We start from the raw sequence: 22,357 nt of genomic DNA on the forward strand, positions 1-22,357 counted from the left end.
CTTCGTGATCTCTCCCTCTCTCTATCTCTCTTTCCTTTTGCTTTTACATAAAAAAGCATATCAGAAGTCAGATGTTGTAGCCCCCCCCCCTCCTCCTCCTCCTCTCCTCTTTTCTTCCAGCCCTTCATGCACTTGCTACGTCCTCCATGCTCTTATTAACTGGCTGTCATGTTCACCCCCCCCCTCCTCCCCTCCCCCACACTCCCCTCCTCCTCCTCCTCCTCCTCCTCCTCCCCACTCGACAGTGTTTAGTGTTTAGTGTTTCCTCCACTTACTGCAGCCAGAGTTAAGCCTCTGGGCTTTACATCTCTCACTCTCTCACTCTCTAGTTGTGAAGATATCTCAACCTAAGAGACTTATATAAATGTCAGAGTTTGAGGAGAAGAAGAAGAGGAAGAATAAGAAGATTAGGAAGAAGGAGAAGAAGAAGACGATGAAGTGGAAGAAGGAGAAGAAGAAGAAGAAGAAGAAGGCGGTGGTGGTCAGACTACAGTATTCAACATTGGCAGCAGTGTAGCCTTATTCTGTTTTTAAATAATGTGTATTCCTCACAGAAACCTGTCAGTCTGTCTTTACAGATATCACCTGCAAATGAGAGACATGCTTATAATACCAGACAGGCACTAAATGGTCACTTTACTTTTCCTCTACCAAGAACTAATGCACTAAAGAAACTAGAACGGGCACTCGGTAGAGCGCATACCTTCGCATATCACAAGATTGGGCATTGAATTATGAACATGTTGGCATTAGTTGCCAATTGGAAAAAAATGTATCGTGCTATGGTAAAAAAAAGATTTTGACCTTTCCATGACCTTGACCTTGACCTTTGACCCGATTGATCCCAAAATCTTATAAAATGGTCCCCGGATAATAACCAATCATCCCACCAAATTCCATGTGATTCAAGAAGATTTGACCTGTTCATGACCTTTGACCTTGACCTTTGACCCGATCGATCCCAAAATCTAATCAACTGGTCCCCGGATAATAAACAATCATCCCACCAAATTGCATGCGATTCGGTTCAATACTTTTTGAGTTTTGCGAATAACACGCATACAAATAAATAAATAAATAAATAAATACACGGTGATCAAAACATAACCTTCCGGCATTTTCAATGCGAAGGTAATCGGTAATGTACAGAGCCGTTGCATCCTGGGATGTGCTCCCCTCATATGTGACTCGAACAAGAAATACATGCGATTTCAAAAGGAAACTTAAGGCAACAATAATCGGAAAGGAAATTATAGTAGATTAGGTTATTATTTTAGGTATTTAAGGTATTTAGGTATTATTATTTTACTTTTAATGTAAATGTTGTTTTCTAAGTCTAAGTGTTTTTGTGAAAATTTATCACGCTGTACTGCATTTTATGTATTTGTATTGTATTGTAATGTTTTTTGCCTGGACCCCAGGAAGAATAGTCTCCACTAAGGTGTAGACTAATTTAATAAACTAAACTACCCCCCCCCTCCTATGCCCCCCCTATGCTACCCCCCCCCCCCCCCCGCCAGACATGAGTGATGTCATCAAACTGTCTAAGAAGCTGGACTCCTCTTCATCACCATCACTGCTCCTCCTCCTCGTCTTCGTCCTGCTCGGTGTAACGGTTCTCCTCCCGCACGAAGCGGAGGGGATGATTACCTATTGTTAGGAGGGGGGGGGGGCTGCTCCATGTGTGTGTGTGTGTGTGGGGGGGGGGCTGCTCCATGTGTGTGTGTGTGGGGGGGGGGCTGCTCCATGTATGTGTGTGTGGGGTGTGTGTGTGTGTGGGGGGGGGGGGCGTCTGCTCCTCACCACTCAATTACAAGGTGTTTAATAAAAGTCAAATTCAACCTGAGATTAAGGTCGACCTTCAGAGGGGAGGTGTCGCCCCCCCCCCTCCCTCGGGGTCCTCGAGGCTGCTGTCCGTTAATAGGCGTCTCTGAAGGGAGCCTGTCTCATTAGTATGGACCCGGTTATTAAGTTGTCCGTTGTGCCTGCTGGAAATCTGTGATGGTCACCAGACGCCTCGGGCCATGTAACTGTAGCAGGAAGGGAGGGGGAGGAGGAGGAGGGGGGGGGAGGAGGAGGAGGAGGGGAGGAGGAGGAGGAGGAGGGGAGGAGGAGGAGGAGGAGGAGAAGGAGGGGAGGAGAGGAGGAGGAGGAGGAGGAGGGGGAGGAGAGGAGGAGGAGGACGAGAAGAAGAAGAAGAAGAGGAGGAGGATGAGAAGAAGAAGGAGGAGGAGGAGGAGGCTGTGGACATTCCCCTCGGGGAAGAAGACATGCGCTCCTGGTGCAGCCGGCGGCCGCTGAGATGTGATTTTTTGATCAGCTCCAGATGCGGAGGAGGAGGAGGAGGAAGAAGAGGAGGAGGAGAGAAGGACTAGAAGAAGAAGAATGCGACTTGTGACGGGCGGGAAACATCGGGACTGACGGATAAGCACAATCAGCTCGGGTCAGCGGCCATCGGCGTCTGCCCCCCCCCCACACACACACACACACACACACACACACACACACACACACACACACACACACTCACACACACACACTCACACACACACACACACACACACTCACACACACACACACACACACACACACACACACACACACTCACACACACACACACTCACACACACACACACACACACACACACACACACACACACACACACACACACACACACAGCTCGCCGTGCACAGCCTTTTCAATATTCAGAGGCTGCGCTGCAGGACTTTGATCATTCTCAGATTCTCCTCTTTCATCTCTGAACTTCAAACCCGGAGCTGGAAATAAATAAATAAATAAATAAAGAAGGCAGCACCCGGTTCTGGTTCTGACCGTCTCTGTCCTGCACTTTGAGTTTTGCCCATGCAAATTAAAAAGTGCATTATAAATATAATCTATTATTATTATTATTATTATTATAAACAAGTAGAGGAAGAGGAGTGTTCCAATGACAAACTCTTCTTCTTCTTCATTTATTGTTCACACAGACAGCGTGCTTGCCCTCCGTAAGCCACGCCCCTCCACTCCTCCGCTCCCTCCAGGCGCGTGACCTCGGGGCTCACATTGAGCCGGTGCAACGTGTACGGGACCGCCCCCCCCCTGTATAGCCCCGCCCCCTGCATGAGTCGGCGAGCTCATTAAATATGCACAGCCACGTCACTGATATCATCTGATACGTCAATAACGCTGGAGGACATGTTGTTTTTGACACACTTGGGGTCAAGTCCGAGGGTGTGCCCCCCGCCAACATGAAACAACAACAACAACAACAACAACAACATCAACAACAGGCAAGGCAGCAGAGCATCGCTGTGCCGCTGATAGAGCATCACGCGCCTCTATCAGGGCATGATGGCCCCCCGCGGTCCCGCCACTGGCTGCAGCGAGATGTGTGTGTGGGGGGGGGGGGGGGGGAGAGAGAGAGAGAGAGAGAGAAGTAACTCTCCCCCGGCGATGAGGTTCAGTGGGTGCGCAGAATAGTGATAAAAAGGTCTCGTTCGCGCAGTGACTAAATAAGGTGCGTCTTTAATTTTTTTTTTTTGGAGCGCCGGGTCCGCATGCTGGATCGCATCACTTTGTGTGTGTGTGTGAGTGTGAGAGTGTGTGTGTGTGTGTGTGTTGGCGCGGCGGGGCAGAACGTACTGCGTCGCGCATGACCTGCACCGGGAAGGAGAAGGAGGAGAAGAGGAGGAGGAGGAGAGGAGGGGGAGGGAAGGAGGGGGAGGGAGGTCGTTTCTGCATCGACACATGATGGAGATTTACGCACGGACAACATCATGCAAAAGTTGATGAGCACCGCTGGCAATCGAAACCCCATCTCCCTCTCCATACGGAGGTTTATGCATATATGTATATGGATATATATATATATATATAACTCTAACAGACTGATCCGCGGAGCTCCGACCAGCCGCCAGCGGCAGTGACTTCGCTCCGCGGGAGGAGAGCTGCGCTCTTACATAAGCAACTGTTTTCGCATCGGTCATTTGTGCGCGCGAGCGTCACCCAGAGTCACCCAGAATAACCCAGAATAACACAGAATAACACAGAATAACCCAGAATAACCCGACCCGGACATCTTCACCATGCTCCGCGCCTCGGACATGAAGTTCGGGATAAAGATCCCGCTCACCTGATAATGAAGTTTATTCTCGGGAGGAGATTAGTTTGGGCTTTTCTTCTTTCTTCTTCTTCTTTCTTATTCTTCTTCTTCTTCTTCTTCTTCTTCTTCTCTCTCTTCTTCTCCTTGCTCCGCGCGTCGTATCCGTTCCGTGCAGCTCGCGCCGGCCGTCGGTCCTCCTCCGCCGCGCGTCTCGGTGGCGCTGCGCCGCTCCTCGCTGTGGATGTCAGGGAGGCTGAAGGGCTGAGGGGACTCACCCCTCCCATTGGCTGCCATTCACGAGTCCCCCAGCAGAACGCGGCGTGGAAAAAAAGAGAAGGGGGAGGAGAGAAAAAAAGACACACACAAACACACACACACACACACAAACACTCACACACGCGTACTCACGCACACGCGCGCGCGCAGGACCGATTAAAACAAAAGGAAGGTCGAGGCTGCGTTTCAAATGCGATGTTCAAGTTTAATAAAAAGAGTCAAGTTTTGTTGTTTTTGTACGTGTGTGTGTGTGTGTGCGCTCCCGTTGACATTTGCATAATCCATGATAGTTGCAAAGTCAGAGGTTGCCTGTGGGTTTGCATCCAGATAAACGGTTATTTTGGTGAACGCCTCCAGATTTGTGATTACGCAACGGCTAATTACATTTAGGAGGCTGTGTGTATGAAGTTAAAATCGATAAATACTAAATATAAACACAAAAAATCGACCAGCAACGCTCATGCAAATGAGCTCATGTAACTGTCCTCAGCTGCTGGGACACGAGGCTGCGTTTAACTATACAGTTCACCTTATGAACTAATTAATAATAGCCACTCACGTAGCGTCGCTCACGTAGCGTCACTCACGTAGCGCCACTCACGTAGCGCCACTCACGTAGCGCCACTCACGTAGCGTCACTCACGTAGCGTCACACTCACGTAGCGTCACACTCACGTAGGGTCACTCACGTAGCGTCACTCACGTAGCGTCGCTCACATAGCGTCACTCACGTAGCGTCACTCACGTAGCGTCACTCACGTAGCGTCACTCACGTAGCATCACTACGGTAGCGTCACTCACGTAGCGCCACTCACGTAGCGTCACTCACGTAGCGTCACTCACGTAGCGTCACACTCACGTAGCATCACTCACGTAGCGTCACTCACGTAGCGTCACTCACGTAGCGTCACTCACGTAGCGTCACTCACGTAGCGTCACTCACGTAGCGTCACTCACGTAGCGTCACTCACGTAGCGTCACTCACGTAGCGCCACTCACGTCGCGTCACTACCGTCGCGTCACTACGGTAGCATCACACTCACATAGCGTCACTACGGTAGCATCACTCACGTAGCGTCACCACGTAGCGTCACACCACGTAGCATCACCACGTAGCGTCACTCACGTAGCGCCACTCACGTCGCGTCACTACCGTCGCGTCACTACGGTAGCATCACACTCACATAGCGTCACTCACGTAGCGTCACTCACGTGGCGCCACCACGTAGCGCACACCACGTGGCATCACTCACGTAGCGTCACACTCACGTAGCGTCACTCACGTAGCGTCACTCACGTAGCGTCACACTCACGTAGCATCACTCACGTAGCGTCACTCACGTAGCGTCACTCACGTAGCGTCACTACGGTAGCATCACACTCACGTAGCATCACTACGGTAGCATCACACTCACGTAGCATCACTACGGTAGCATCACACTCACGTAGCGTCACTACGGTAGCATCACACTCACGTAGCATCACTACGGTAGCATCACACTCACGTAGCATCACTACGGTAGCATCACAAGTGTCACACTTACTTAGCGTCACTCACGTAGATATTTATACTTTTAAGTACGTGAACCAAATGATCGAAGCACAGTCGCCACCGATCCTTTAGCTCGCGGTTACGCTCTTATTCTGAAAGGGCGCCTAGCTCGCCCTCTGCCGCCCCTCCGCCGTGCGAGCGGAGGCCTCCTCCGTGCCGGAGCTGCTCACGGTGTCAGAGTCTGTCAGGAGTCGGTAATGCGGGGAATCTGATGACGGAGCGGGCCTGAAAACTGAGTTCTTTTTTTGAGAGTAATCAAACTAATGCAGCTTTTAAAAGGCTTCATCCGGGCCGAGCAGATTACGCCCCGTAAACTGTTACATTTGATCTGTTGCTGTCGGCGTCGCCGTCCGCACGCCGCCTGCTTTCTCCCTTAAAGCGACAGGTCGGTGACTACGGTCAAATTAAATGTGGGTCACATTTGCTCAAAGTCCCGACGGGTAAACCTTCCTCGGGTTCCTCTACGTCCTTTTTCGAGAGTCGCTCGAACGCAGCTGTCTAAAAATATCAAACATAAGACATTTTTTAAAAATTACTCTATGTTTTTTTTTTTACTGCGGCGTTTAGCTGAAACACAGGAGCGTTGGCTCCGGTCAGTGGGCGGAGCTTAGAGCTTTAAGAAGCAGTTAGTGCTGCGTTGGTGACTCCTCGCGCTCTGATTGGTTGTTTCTCTTCGGGCGCGATAGAATCTTTGCAAATGTCGCAACAATTCAATCATGTTCTTTGTTATTGTTGTTGTTGTTGGTATTGTTGTAACGCACAATAATGATTATAACTTTGACATTAGTTAAAGCTCACGGCAATGCAAAGAAATCGTGTTCAAAGGGTTTAAGGTGGGCGATGTTTTACCTTTATGATACGTGTAACATCATTTGGTGGATTACACAGAAAGCAGATTCAAATAATATGTTGTTTACGATCTAAATAAAGTACGTAGCCACGATGCTAACCATTCGGCGGTATCTTATTATGAGATATTTCCATTATGATTACAAGTAAATAAAAGTATTTATAATTTTTTGGGGTTAACGAGATAATTAAGTCGTGATCGCGATGTCGGAACAACATTTATAAAAACAAATTTAATCCACGTTAGCTGCGCTAACTGCGCTTCTGTATTAATTTGTGAACACCGTGATATTATTTTTGGTCTTTGGGTATCGAACGTAGTAAAATAATCCGTCATTCATCGTTTGTATCTCATCGTTTTAAAAAACACGGACGTCACATTTACAAAAAAATAAATAAATGTAGTGGACATAAAAAAATGTAGAAAATGAAGACGGAAGGCGTGTGACGGGTTCGTGGATTCACTTCTTTCCTCCTTTTTTCACAAGTAAACAACGTATTTATAATTTTTTGGGGTTAACGAGATAATTAAGTCGTGATCGCGTTTTTTAAATTGTATCCACGTTAGCCGTGCTAACAGCGCTTACGTATGAATTTGTGAACACCGTGTTATTATTTCAGAGCTTTAGGTATCGGAACGTAGTAAAATAATCATGTCTCACATTCGTCATTCGTATCTCATCGTTTTAAAATCGACCAAAAATAAATGTAGTGGACATAAAAAATGTACAATGTAAAGACGGAAGGCGTTTTACGGGTTCGTGGATCCCCCCCCCTCCCCTCCCCCCCCACGTCGTGCACGCCTCGCCGCCCGTGCAGCGCGGTGTGTCCCGATGACCACCGGCTGCTGCTGACTTTAATCCCTGGACGCCTCCCAGCGCCCACTCCACCTGTCCTCTCCACCCAGCATCAAACCCGCGAGCCGAGGGGACGTCTGCGTCTGGCGGTCCGCCGGAGAAGAGAGAGAATTAAACCGCTGCCCTTGAACGCATCGCCACCGCCGCCGCCGCCGCTCAGCGGGCTCGTACGCTCGGTATTTTGGCGGCAGTTCATTTAACAGCCCGGCCCCGTAAAACGTAAATGTCATATATTCAAACGCGTCGTGCAGTTCCTACACGCCCTGCTCTCTGCATCTTCTTTAAAAACGTTTATTTGTACACATTTTATTATATTAATGTCTTGTAAAGGACAGTTATTCATCCTTGTGCTTGTGTTACTTTTTACAGAGGAGTGACAGTAATGGGGCTCAGAGTTAGACAGGTGGTGGTGGTGGGGGGGGGGGGCACTCCTCTAATGCCCGACAGCTCGGGGTAGTTCAGGGATTCGACAAGAGGAAGAGGAGGTCCAACGTATCCGATCTGAGGCCTCTGCCTTCTGACAGTGAATTCCCCATCGTTAGAAATTCAGTGTTAAAGTATATCGACTCTTTCAGAGTTATTACAACACTAGTCAGAGTATGTGTGTAAATATTCAGAGTTAATTCACTAGTTTTAAAAATTCAAGTGCAAGTATTTTGACTATCTCAGAGTTATTACAACACTAGCCAGAGTAAATAGCCCCAGTGTTAAAAATTCAGTGTTAAAGTATATTAACTCTTTCAGAGTTATTACAACACTTGCATGAGTATGGGTGTAAATATTCAGCGTTAATTCACTAGTTTTGAAAAATTGAAGTGCAAGTATTTAGACTCTTTTAGAGTTATTACAACACTAGTCAGAGTATGGGTCTAACTATTCAGAGTTAATTCACCAGTGTTCAAAAATTAGTGTTAAATTGAATTGACTCTTTCAGATTTATTACAACTAGAGCCACTGTTCACTGTTACTCTGTTTGGCTCCGCCCCCTCCTTCTCCTTTCAAATCGAGTTCCATCAGCTGTTATTGTTTCTGTTTGGTTGAACTCATCACAGATTGTGATTTATCTTAAATATGGAGTCTAAGTTGGAAATTAATAGAATTTCCATAGAAATTATGTGTAATGTGCTTTAATAAACATGTAAGAGGTCATTGGTTCCTGGTGAGCCAATAGGAGTTCTTTAAGGAGAATCAGGTGACAGAGAGATAGTTTCATTCATATCAAACATATGGAGTCCTTCCCTTTATCAGCGGGCTGCATGTGCTTTTAAAACACGACTAAATAGTTTCATTTTGTCGGGGACTATTTTACGCGGCGTTTTTATACACATGTGTTTCCCCCGTGTGAAATACACGTCCACGATAACGACGTTTTAATGGAAGGATATCGACCTCTGGAAACGCGAGCTGTCGTTGGGATCGTTTCAGGGGGTCGTGTGTTCTCTTTACAACACGATTAAAGACGTATTCATCACCGTTATTTTAAAGATTAAGTGGACTTATTTTATTGCGCGTCTGAAGTTACGGCCCCCCCCCCTCCAAAATGAAATCGATAGGTCTTCTTTTAGACACACACAGACCTATAAACAATCCCAGAAAGATGGAAGAGATCGATACGCTACAGGAAAGAGGAGGAGGAGTGGAGGAGTGGAGGAATGGAGGAGTGGAGGGGTGGAGGGGTCAGGTGGTTCTGTCGGGAGGAGAGAGATACGTTTTTATCAACGTAGTTTCACAAACTGCCAGGAGAGAGACAACAACACACAAAACAAAATGTCTGCCTCTCAACTCTGTTGGTTACCATGGCGACGCTGTCCACACCGAGGAGAGGTGGTGGTTTTGTGTAATCATCCCTGGAGGCGGAGCTTCAACCGGCCTCCAGAGGAACAGCTGACGGTCACAAGTTGTTCCTGGTTACGTGTCACGGAAAATCAGTTTGACTTCCAACGCTTTGAGGGTCTGACATTTATATTAGACATGGCTCCTCCTCCTCCTTCTTCTCCTCCTCCTCCTTCTTCTTCTTCTCCTCCTCCTCCTTCTTTTCCTCCTCCTCCTCCTCCTTCTTATTCTCCTCCTCCTCCTCCTCCTCCTCCTCCTTCTTCTTCTTCTCCTTTTTCTTCTCCTCCTTCTCCTTCTTCTCCTCCTCCTTCTTCTCCTTCTTCTTCTCCTTCTTCTCCTCCTCCTTCTTCTCCTTCTTCTTCTTCTTCTTCTTCTTCTTCTTCTCCTTCTTCTTCTCCTTCTTCTACTTCTTCTTCTTCTTCTTCCTTCTCTTCTTCTTCTTCTCTCTTCTTCTTCTCCTTCTTCTTCTTCTCTCTTCTTCTTCTTCTTCCTTCTTCTCCTTCTCTTCTTCTCATCTTCTTCTTCTTCTTCTCCTCTCCTTCTTCTTCTCCTTCTCTCTTCTTCCTTCTTCTTCTCTTCTTCTTCTTCTTCTTCTTCTTGTTCTACTTCTTCTCTTTCTCCTTCTCCTTTTTCTTCTTCTCCTTTCTCCTTCTTCTTCTCCTCCTTCTTCTTCTCTTTCTTCTTCTTCTCCTCTTTCTCCTTCTTCTTCTCCTCCTCTCTCTCCTTCTCTCCTTCTTCTCTCTCCTTCTTCTCCTCCTTCTTCTTCTTCTTCTCCTCCTTCTTCTTCTTCTTCTCCTTCTTCTCCTCCTTCTTCTCCTCCTTCTTCTTCTCCTTCTTCTCCTCCTTCTTCTTCTCCTCCTTCTCCTTCTTCTTCTCCTTCTTCTTCTCCTCCTTCTTCTCCTCCTCCTTCTTCTTCTCCTTCTCCTTCTTCTTCTCCTCCTTCTTCTCCTTCTTCTCCTCCTTCTTCTTCTTCTTCTCCTCCTCCTCCTCCTCCTTCTCCTTCTTCTTCTTCTTCTTCTTCTTCTTCTTCTTCTTCTCCTCGTCTTCCTCGCCGTGTCGGTTGCCGGCCGACTCACGACTTCCTGTGTCGCGCTGTGTGAATGTCGCCTCATTAACGTGAGTTAACCGGAGAGACGGCGTCCGCGCTGCGGCGTGGACACACGGCCGACACGGGCGCACCGACCACGTCGCCTATCACAGTTAGTGCCGTGTGCAAAGAGTGTGTCTCGGCCTCGGAGTCTAATTGGCCTCAGTGTACGCGGAGGGGCCCGAGCCGGGGCCCCATTAAAACACTTTATTTATGTTTATTTATTTATAATATGGAGGCACTGTACTCAAAATGAGATTACACAACAACTCCTCAGTCATTATATATATATATATAAATATATATATATTTATATATATATTTATAGAAGTACAAGAAGAAGATGAAGAAGAAAAAGGAAGGAGAAGAAGAAGAAAAGATATATACTTTATTAATCCCCAAGGGGAAATTAGTTCTCTGCATTTAACCCATCCTTAGTTATTAAGGAGCAGTGGGCTGCGGTGATGCGCCCGGGAAGCAACTGGGGGTTCAGTGCCTTGCTCAAGGACACTTCGACTTGCAACTAATGGGGAGAGCGGGGATCGAACCCACAACCTTGCGGTTGCAGGACGGCCCCCTTACCCCACTGAGCTACAGCTGCCCCGAAGGAGGAGGAGGAGGAGAAGAAGAAGAAGGAGGAGAAGAAGAAGAAGGAGGAGGAGAAGAAGAAGACAAAGAAGAAGAAGAAGAAGATGAAAAAGAAGAAGGAGGAGGAGAAGAAGAAGAAGACGGAGAAGAAGAAGAAGAAGACAAAGAAGAAGACGTAAAATAAGAAGGAGAAGAAGATGAAAAAGAAGAAGAAGGAGGAGGAGAAGGAGGAGAAGCAGGAAAAGGAGGGGAAGGAGAAGTAGAAGAAGAAGGAGGAGGAGAAGGAGTAAAAGAAGAAGAAGGAGGAGGAAAAGGAGGAGGAGAAGAAGGAGGAGAAGAAGGAGAATGAGAACTTCAGTAAAGTGTGTTAAACATTCAGAGTAATTTCCTCGGGGAGTTTATATTTTTATATTTGGTGACTCTGTGACATCGTGTCTCTATTATTAGCCTGCAACCTCAGCTCTGAGTCGGCAAAACAAAAGCCCTGTTACCTCGTACCCCTCCCCCCACACACACACACACACACACACACACACACACACACACACACACACACACACACACACACACACACACACACACACACACACGCACTCACACACACACCCTCCTCCATCCCGGTTGGGGATAATCAGCTGGAGCTGGAGAGAGAAACCTCTGAGATGAAGTGGTGGTAGGAGGTGTGGAGTGAAGTGAGGGGGGAGGGGGGGGGAGGGGGCGTGGCTAATGCATGAGCTGCTGCTTGGCCACGCCCCTAAACACTTTGTCACGTCACATTTAAACTCTTTTCAGATTTGGCAGGAAAATGCACACGAAAAAAAAGAGACAATTATGATAATTCCACTTCCTCCAGAGTTGTGCGAGGTGTGTGTGTGTCTGTTTGTGTGTGTGTGAGTGTGTGAGTGTGTGTGTGTTTCTGTTTGTGTGTGTGTGTGAGTATGTGTGTGTGTGTCTGTTTGTGTGTGTGTGTGTGAGTGTGTGTCTGTTTGTGTGAGTGTGTGTGTGTCTGATTGTGTGTGTGTGTGAGTGTGTGTGTGTCTGTTTGTGTGTGTGTGAGTGTGTGTCTGTTTGTGTGTGTGTAAGTGTGTGTGTACGTGCGTCTGTTTGTGTGTGTGTGTGTGTGTGTGTGTGTGTGTTTGTGAGTGTGTGTCTGTTTGTGTGTGTGTGTAAATGTGTGTGTGTGTGTCTGTTTGTGTGTGTGTGAGTCTGTGTGTGTGTGTGTGTGTGTCTGTTTGTGTGTGTGTGAGTGTGTGTCTGTTTGTGTGTGTGTGTGTAAGTGTGTGTGTGTGTCTGTTTGTGTGTGTGTCTGTTTGTGTGTGTGTGTGAGTGTGTGTGTCTGTTTGTGTGTTTGTGTGAGTGTGTGTGTGTCTGTTTGTGTGTGTGTGTTTCTCTCCTCTGAATTCACCTGTTCAGCCTTTTGGAAAGGTCAGATTCAAAAGGCCATAAGAGAGACTTCTGAGTCAATGGTGGAGACATCTGAGGACGGGAAGAGGAGAAGAAGAAGAAGAAGAAGGAGAAGAAGAAGAAGAAGAAGAAGAAGGAGGAGGAGAAGAAGAAGAAGGAGGAGAAGAAGAAGAAGACTTGCTGGTCGGTCGTTTACTCCACCTGCGTGTCTTCTCTTGTCGTTCACCTGTTTGCAGTTGTATGTCACATTTAGTCTGTAAGCTTTTTGTAAGCTTTCTGACATTATTTTTTTTTTATTCTGTTTTTTTTAACATTGTTCCTTTATTTTTTTTTATTATTAGATTTTGTATTTAATCTTATTATGTTTAGGGTGTTCTTAACATCAGCAACATTGGGACTACAGATGAAAAATAGCTAGCCTCTAACTCTGTACATTTACCATGTTTTGTTTTTTTTTGTGCACTGTGTCCGTTATTAAATAAAGAAGGAGGAGGAGGAGGAGGAGAAGAAGAAGGAGGAGGAGGAGAAGAAGGAGGAGGAGGAGGAGAAGAATAAGGAGGAGAAGAAGAAGGAGGAGGAGAAGGAGGAGGAGGAGAAGGAGAAGGAGGAGGAGGAGAAGGAGGAGAAGAAGAAGAAGAAGAAGGAGGAGAAGGATCTGATAGTGAATACATGAAACAAAGTGTGATGATGTAACTGTGTGGTGACATTAGTCTTTATGTTTTTAATAGATGTCAGACATGAGACCCCCCCCTCCACCCCCCCTCCCCCTCCTCCCTCCCCCTCCCCCCCCCCCCCTCGGTGGAGCAGAAAAACAAAGACGTTGTGTACGTTTTGACGGCCTCATAAATCATTGAGCTGGTGGCAGCAGCCCCCAAATGTTGCTGGAGGGGGGGGGGGGGGGGAGGGGGGGGTCTGTCCCCGGGCTGGAGGAGGAAGTGGAACAAAAGACACGTCTCTGTGTCTATCGCCATTGATCTGTCGGTGGGGGGGGGGGGGGGTAAAGGGGGGGGGGCTCGCGGCGATGCGGTCGCCACACTTTGTGTTATTTAAAAAAAAAAATTATACTGACTTTGACAAAGTGCGCGTGATTCCAGTGCCCCAATGCATTCTGGGAAGGAAGTCCTCCAGGCAGAGAAGCACCGAAACGAGGAGGATGGAAGGAGGAGAGGAGGAGAGGAGGAGGAGAAGAGGAGGGGAGGAGAGGAGGAGAGGAGGAGAGGGGAGGAGGAGGAGAGGAGAGGAGGAGGAGAGGAGGCTCACAGTGAGAGTTTTTGGCAAAAAAAAAAGAAAGAAGAAGAAAAAGTAGAAGAAGAAAAAGAAGAAGAAGAAGATAAGCTCCACCCCCCCCCCCTCCTATTAATACATTAACACCTCCTCTGACTCCACCTCCTCGTCTTCCTCTGGACATTTTCTTTTCTTCTTCTTGAGTTCCCGAGCGGACGCGAACGCAGCGGCCTGCTAATCTACCCCTTCTTCCTCTTCCTCCTCCTCCTCTTCTTTCTTCTTTCTTTTCTTCCTTCTTTTTTCATCCTTCTTCTTCTTTTTGCATAACTTGATCCTCTCATAATTCGCTCTTCTTCCTCCTCTTCCTCCTCCCAGATGATGATGTGTGTGTCTCTTTAAGTGCAGTGAGAGATGTAAAGGCCTCTTAAGCTGTGTTCCTATTCAAAGCCACGGAGCGGCGTGACACACCGCGGAGGGCTCCGGCGCACGCTCGCCAACTCGTCATCGGGGATACATCCCCCTTCCCCTCCCCCGATAAACGCTCCTGGGGATTTCTTCATTTTACCCTCTCGCTTTCAGCCTTTTCTGAGATTATTTTCTCCCCTGAGTTCTGGCATCTCTCTTTCCTTCCATGGGGGGGGGGGGTCAGAGTGCGAAGGTTGTGGGTCACCTGACGTCACGGAGCTGCCGTCTGAGGACGCGTCGGTGTCCAGGTGACTCCCCGGCTACTTTCACGAGTTTCTCTTCTCTTTAGAAGTTTGACTGCACCTCCTCCTTCTCTCCACTGGGGGCGCTGTTGTGGTCCTTCGACTCGGACAAAATGAGTTCCGAGTCTTAATCCATGTGCAGAGATCAAAGACGCACACAGGAGGGTTGAAGGAGGACCGCTCGGTGTTCTTTCTTCTCCTCCTCCACAGTGACCCCCCCCCCCCCCCACACACACACACCCCCCTGATCCCCGAAGTAACGCTTCAATCACAGGTAATTAACTTAACCACGACCCGGGGAACAGACGCCACCATCCTCTAACCACCGCACTCCATTAGTCCATTATATATATATATATATATATATATATATATATATCCCACAAGGCCTTGCAAATGGGCGAGGACAAAAACAGGGTGCATGCTGGGGGCCTGGATCTTGATGAAGGGGGTCTACGACGGGTTGGTGGGATCATTTCTCTTCAACAGTATCAGTCCCACTTGGCAGATTTCAGTTTTCACAATGCACACACAGAAACATGAAGGTGACATCTGGAACCGAAAATGGTTCTTCAGAGTGATGCCATAGAAGAACCATTTCTGGTTACACAAAGAACCTTTCAAACCAGGGTTCTGTAAATAACCATTTCCGTAAAGAGTTTTTCAAAGAACCGATAAAGGTGTTTCAAAGAACCTTTAAAAATAGTTATTTAAGGAACCATTTCTGGTTCCACAAAGAACCTTTCAAACCAGGGTTCTGTAAAGAACCATTTCCTTAAGGAGTTCTTCAAAAACCTATAATGCTGCTTCAAATGAAAATATTGTTCTTCACGAGGTGATGGTTCTTCATAGAACCACAAAGCCTTTAAAGAACCCTTGTAGGACCTTTATTGTTCTGTGTGCATACGGCCCAGCGCTGTGACTCCGACTCAGTGGGAAGCGTCCCAACATGAAACAAACTGGCGGCGCTGAATCAGGTCCTCAGTGTGAAATAAATTTTTTTTAAAGTGCACGCACGAACATGTGCTCATTTTTCCGGTTCTGAAAAGCACCTCAAACTTTGAATTTAATATTTTGAAGGTACTTCCTTTTCATTCTCTGCTATCAGAAACTTATACAAGCGACGATTAGCTCTGAATTCAGAACTCTGAAGCCTGGAGGTCTGGACAGGAAGGCAGAGAAAACCCCGGAGGGTAAAATACACTCACATTTTAGGGGAGGTCTGTTGGTTTGGGATTGAAAGGAGGTCTTCGTCAAAGTGGGCGGAGCTCCGTTGGAAGTGGTCCAATAAACCAGTCTTAATATCGCATTTCCTCTTTTCGGGGGAGGACGTTATGATGTTATAAACGTCTTCCTCCTTTGCTTTGATCCGTCATCGATCAGAGAAAGTAATCACGTTGCTATTCGATCAAAGAAAAAACTGTCGTAAGTCGCCTCATCCGTATTCACGCACAAAACGACGTACAAAAGACAGCGCGGCCGGTCCGATGCCTCGCGGTCGATGGACGACCCCGCGGCGTTGGCCGATGAAAGCGCCCGGGTTCAATACGGCCGACGCCATCAAAGCGGCGGGGAGCTTAAGGAAAACATCTCGCCGTGAATCCGTCGTGCATAACGTCGGATCAAATACGATCCGTGGCAATTACCTCGGCGCGAACGGGACGCCGTCGAGGCGCTTGATCTCCCGCTTTGAGACGAGCGTCTTTACCCGGGGAACGAAATGTAAATACGGGGCCGTGTGCAAAACCGAACGTGTTCAGTCGGTACGATGTATATCTGCAAATGTTAAAAGGGGCTTGAATAAATGAAATAAATAGAAAGAAGAAGCTTATTGACATTTGAAGGCGGCCGTACGGGAGCCTCTAATGAGGGGAGAAGAGAACAGCGCTTCGACCAATTATCAGACTTCCCCCGCTGCTGCAGCCACGGGAGAAAGTCCATAGGTGATGGCGGGGGAGGGCGAGGGGGAGGGGGGGGGGGCATGTTGTTTAAGTGCGAGGGAACAGATAATGGACTTCGCTCTCCCTCCCCCCTCCCCCACGTCGCCACTCTCAGGCTTGGTCGTTTTCCATCGCCGACAGCCATCAGGAGAGAGCCGGGGCGTGTGATTTGACTGTATGTGTCAAAACATGGTTTGATTGTCTTTCGGACATGTTTTATTCATCGTGTGTGTGTGTGTGTGTGTGTGTGTGTTACCTTCCTCCTGGCTGCATGTCTCTTTTTTTCCACTTCTTTCTTTCCTGTCAGACAACATGATAAAGAATTCGTAGCAAACCGTTACACATGCACAGCCGCTCGTCTTCACCTCCGGTTGCGTCGCGGCGAGGAAGGCGGTCGAACGCGACCGACATCCAGGAGCGTGAACCGACTTCCTGCTGCTCGATACACATCGCTGAGAATCACAGTGTTTAGGAGAAATATAGAGCTGCGAATTATTATTTTTGTGCGTGAACTGAAAACGCGGGCTGCGTCACGTCGGGGTCACCAACGCACAGAGCGGTGAATATAATGTCTTTATAAAAATGTCGACATTACAATGTTCTTAGAGGACATAACAATACGGTTTTACTGTAGCTACATTACCAAACTTTTTTTTAAAGGTATGAAATCAACGAAGTTACCATATATGGTTCCTTCGCCGATAAAGGGATAATGGGATGTATTTAAATTGACACGCCATGGAATCAATTCTGGTGCTCGGCCATTTGTTTACTTTGGTGCCCAATTACAATCCGACCGGGGCCTTGTCACATCGCACGTGGCTCGTTAATTGGACGACGCTTTTGGCAACCCGTCATCCTGCCAGGTGAGAGCGGCAGGGGGGGGGGTGGGGGGGGCAGTCGGGCGAAATAACCTCTGAATGGACTCCCTGCAGCCGCCCTCATTACGCAACGGCGCGCAGTGACTCCCGGTGTTAATGGCCATTAGCGACTCATTAAGAAGCGACTGAATACGAGTTTTGCCCTCAGTTAATCTCTTTCTGTTCGGCCCTTCTGTCTCGGACGACCAGGTGCCGATGCAGACGCCTCTTCTACGACTCTTGTGTTTGAGGTTGTTCGTGAGACCCGGGAGGTCGCACGGAAGTCCAAAAGAGCGGCGAGGATGAGAGGGCGGAGCTTCGGGGGGGCATCGGGTCCGCTGTCTTTTTTTGTAAGTGAGGCAACGGCCGAAGGTCGTAGACGAGCGGGAGACGACCGATTCATGGACCGGCTGGCAGGCCGTGTGTGTGTGTGTGAGTGGTCTTCAGTCCCAATGTGAATTTATCTGGTCCTCACTTCAGCACTTATACAATAATGTATTTGTGCTTCTCTGTGTGTCTGTGTGTGTGTGAGTGAGTGAGGATCATCCACAGTTCCAATGTCAATTTATTTGGCCCTCACTTCAGCGCTTATACAAGAATGTGTGTGTCTGTGTGTGTGAGTGAGTGAGTGAGGATGATCCTCAGTCCCAATGTGAATTTATCTGGTCCTCACTTCAGCGCTTATACAATAATGTGTTTGTGCTTGTGTGTGTGTGTGTGTCTGTGTGTGAGTGAGTGAGGGTCATCCACAGTCCCAATGTGAATTCATCTGGCCCTCACTTTAGCGCATATACAAGAATGTGTGTGTGCGTGTGTGACTGTGTGTGTCTGTGAGTGTGTGTGTGTGTCTGTGTGAGTGAGTGGGGATGATCCACAGTGCCAATGTCAATTATTTGGCCCTTACTTCAGCGCTTATACAAGAATGTGTGTGTCTGTGTGTGTGAGTGAGGGTGGTCCTCAGTCCCAATGTGAATTTATCTGGTCCTCACTTCAGCGCTTATACAATAATGAGTTTGTGTGTGTGTGTGTGTGTGTGTGTGTATGTCTGTGTGTGTGTTTGTGTGTATGACAGATTGGCGAGGCCATGCATGGGCCGGGCTCCATCGGCCCCGCAGGCTGCTGTGATGTGTGTCCATTCTCGCCTTCACTCACCTCAGCTGGCGAGACCAGAGTCGTCCGTGTGATTGCCTGCAGGGTCTTGTTTCCTCTTATTCGGCGTGTTGTTGTTTAAAAAAAAAAATCTGAACCACAGTCACCACATGTAAGCAACGATTTGCCCAAAAGGTGTCTTGGCAGAACCGAGCCGACAGCTGACGTCGGAGACGAGCACCCGGGGACCCGGCAGCTGCTTCTGCCCGTGGAAAACAAATTACCTGATTAAAGCAGAACCCCTACATCTGTATTATTAAAAAAAAACTTCAATATCGTATTTCCTCTCTGGCGAAGCCGAATCACAGGGGGATTTATCTGGTAATTCATCATTTGTATGCATTTATTACTCCTACTTATTGAGAGGAATAACACGATCCACAGAATGCTCTAAAATGGGCAATTTGTACGCTATAAATCCATAAGTATGAGCATTAGTGCTATATCTGTGGCTTATATATGTATATATATATATATATATATATATGTATAGATGTCATAGCATACACTATATCAGATACATTTGATATGTTTAAAGAAGTATTTATTCATACAAACAGATATTTATCTCGTGTTTTTGCACATTTTATGTGTTTAATTTAATAATATATATATATATTTTCATATATATATATTCATATATATGTATATGTATATTATATAGATTTGATAGCACACACTATATTAAATAACTTTTATAAGTATGAAGAAGCATTTATTCATACAAACAGATATTTATCTCGTATTTCTTGCACCTTTTATCTGTTAAATTTAATATATATATATATATGAATATATATATGTATATATATTATATAGATTTGATAGCATACACTATATTAAATGACTTTTATAAGTATGAAAAAGTATTTATTCATACAAACAGATATTTATCACATATTTGTGCACCTTTTATCTGTTTAATTTAATATATATATAATATATATATATATATATATTATATATATATATAATATATATAGATTTGATAGCGTACACTATATCAGTGACATTTTATATGTTTGACATTTCATATTTAATCACACAAACAGATATGTATCTCGTGTTTCTGGCCCTTTTATGTGTTTAATTTAATATATTGTGACAACTTTAAGCTCTTTTATATCTTTTCTTTCATTTTTAGTGTCGATTGGATTCATTCGTCCCATAAAATTAAATAAAAATACCTTTTTTTGTGTCCACGTGGCGTTGAACCTCTTGACCTTCCTCCGCTCAATTCGCTCTGACAGAATATGACCGACAAAGCGAAGACGAGCGTCGTGAGTTTCCCCAAATAAAGGGAGGAGCTTCAACGAGCGCCTTAAGGAGAAGTCGAGGGGATTTTAATTACTCATCCGTCTCGACCTTCAGGGAGGACCTGCACGCCGCTCCATTACGGCGACGGCGTGGCCGTAAACCTTCGCCTGGGAAATGGCAGATTGTCATCATAGGCCATTATAATATTAATCTGAAAGTCAGGAGAAAGGGGGGGGGGGGGGGTAAACCCACGGTGCTACAGTAGATTCAATATTGTCAGCGAATAAGCAGCCGGCAGGTTCTCTTTGATTTATTACCCTCACTTAGAGCTGGGGGCAATTTGTGTTCCCTAAAAAGTAAAGAACAGCCGGTATGGACTCTTTTGTTATGATTCCCTCATCCCTCCATTGTTTTGTGTATTTTTTTAATCAGCCACCTTTTTGAGGGGGGGAGGGGCAACACTATTTATTTCAGCATTTGGAGCGGAAAGGCAACATCGATAAACACGCCACCCCGCGAGCCGGCTGCCGGGACCGCTAGCCTGGGGGAACCAATCACAGAGAGGCCGAGACCTGTCAATCTCCTGGTAGCCCCGCCCCTAAAGCATCCCCTGCTTTATGGTCTGACTCTAAAGTACTAAATTATGACATCATGCTGTATAGAAGAAGACTTGAAACTAGAGACTGAGACGTAAACTCATGTTTACAATGTTTACTGAGGGAATACATCAAGAGAGAAGTAGAGTCACTATATAGACTTCTATACAACCAGAGGAGCCCCCTGGTGGTCAGGAGGGAGAATGCAGCTTTAACACATGAAGCATAGACTTCTATACAACCAGAGGAGTCGCCCCCTGGTGGTCAGGAGAGAGAATGCAGCTTTAACACATGAAGCATAGACTTCTATACAACCAGAGGAGTCGCCCCCTGGTGGTCAGGAGAGAGAATGCAGCTTCAATACATGACACATAGACTTCTATACAACCAGAGGAGTCGCCCCCTGGTGGTCAGGAGAGAGAGTGCAGCTTCAACACATGATGCATAGACTTCTATACAACCAGAGGAGTCGCCCCTTGGTGGTCAGTAGAGAGAATGCAGCTTCAACACATGAAGCATAGACTTCTATACAACCAGAGGAGTCATCCCCTGGTGGTCAGTAGAGAGAATGCAGCTTTAACACATGAATCATATACTTCTATACAACCAGAGGAGTCGCCCCCTGGTGGTCAGGGGAGAGAATGCAGCTTTAACACATGGAGCATAGACTTCTATACGCTTTGGTATCACTTTTCAGAACTTGGAGCATGAATGTGTCTCCAGTAAATGAAAGAGGCCGGTGGAGATGATGCGGTTCTGGATGTCAGTCATTCAGCATCGGGGGTTGCAGAAGGAATGTCACTCCCACACACACAGACACTAGAGCACTCACCGCCTCCTCCTCCTCCCCCGCTTTGTGGAACGCCGTCTCGGTGGCGGTCCTCTATCTGGGCTTTTATCTCTCCGACACGCCCCTTTTTTCCCCCACATTGACATTCAGATAAAAGCTATAAGGGCCGGGAATAATCTGCAATGATGGGGGAAGAGAAACCTCCGGCAGCTGCAGGAGGAGGAAGAGGAGTCGGAGGAAGAGGAGTCGAAGGAAGAGGAGTCGAAGGAAGAGGAGTCGGAGGAAGAGGAGTCGGAGGAAGAGGAGTCGGAGGAAGAGGAGTCGGAGGAAGAGGAGTCGGAGGAAGAGGAGTCGAAGGAAGAGGAGTCGGAGGAAGAGGAGTCGGAGGAAGAGGAGTCGAAGGAAGAGGAGTCGGAGGAAGAGGAGTCGGAGGAAGAGGAGTCGAAGGAAGAGGAGTCGGAGGAAGAGGAGTCGAAGGAAGAGGAGTCGGAGGAAGAGGAGTCGGAGGAAGAGGAGTCGGAGGAAGAGGAGTCGAAGGAAGAGGAGTCGAAGGAAGAGGAGTCGGAGGAAGAGGAGTCGGAGTGCCGGCGGTCTGCAGGCGGCTGCTGGATGCGTCGGGAGCGGCCGCATCCAGGCGGGAGATACGATCACAGATCGCGCTCCTGTACGAGATACACAGAACCTCCCGGCACCAACACATCCACTAGACCAGAAACATGGAGTCTCCTCATCGTGTCGGGTTCTGTCCTTGTCTTGAGCGTGACGTCATGTTTTTACCCCGACGTTAGAACAAAAAAAGAGTAAGTTTGACTTTCAGAGATCCGTTAGGCTTCTGAGAGGTTGCCGATTAACGGAGCTGTTGAAGGAAGACGATTGGCCGGTCTTATTACTCTGAAAAGGAGCTTCCGTTGAAGGGAAACAAAGCCGGGCCGCGTAGAGTCTCTCGTTAGCCACTTCTGGAAACTGAGATGACTGCGATCGCCGAGGATCGACAACCCGATCAAACGACTTCACAAGTGTCCGTTTTTGTTTCAGGAGCAGGGGCTGATGGGTAGAGTGGCGTCAGAACCTGGGTTGTCGAGAGGCTCTCCACCTCCTGCTGCAGGGTGCACAGAGGTATTGCGGATTGACCAATCCGAGCTTGACATTTAGAGTCCTATAAGCCCCGCCCACTCATAATTACCCCTTATGCATATACGTTTTAATTTATGTTGCTATTTCCCCCCCCAAAAAAGCGAAAGCATCGTGAATATAATGGATTGACCAATCCGAGCTTGACATTTAG

General features: G+C 47.2%; 1 protein-coding gene across 1 annotated transcript in view; it reads right to left on the reverse strand.

Moving 5' to 3' along the window:
- LOC130206620 (cadherin-9-like) overlaps positions 1-4,564 on the reverse strand; it is a 35,423-nt gene extending 30,859 nt beyond the window's left edge. Inside the window, exon 1 of the mRNA XM_056434671.1 lies at positions 4,134-4,564. Coding sequence (XP_056290646.1) covers positions 4,134-4,387 — 254 coding nt within the window. The 5' untranslated portion in view covers positions 4,388-4,564. The remainder of the gene's footprint in view (positions 1-4,133) is intronic.
- Between the last annotated feature and the right edge of the window lie 17,793 nt (positions 4,565-22,357).

This window comes from Pseudoliparis swirei, chromosome 16, assembly GCF_029220125.1.
Source record: "Pseudoliparis swirei isolate HS2019 ecotype Mariana Trench chromosome 16, NWPU_hadal_v1, whole genome shotgun sequence".
NCBI classification, from domain to species: domain Eukaryota; kingdom Metazoa; phylum Chordata; class Actinopteri; order Perciformes; family Liparidae; genus Pseudoliparis; species Pseudoliparis swirei.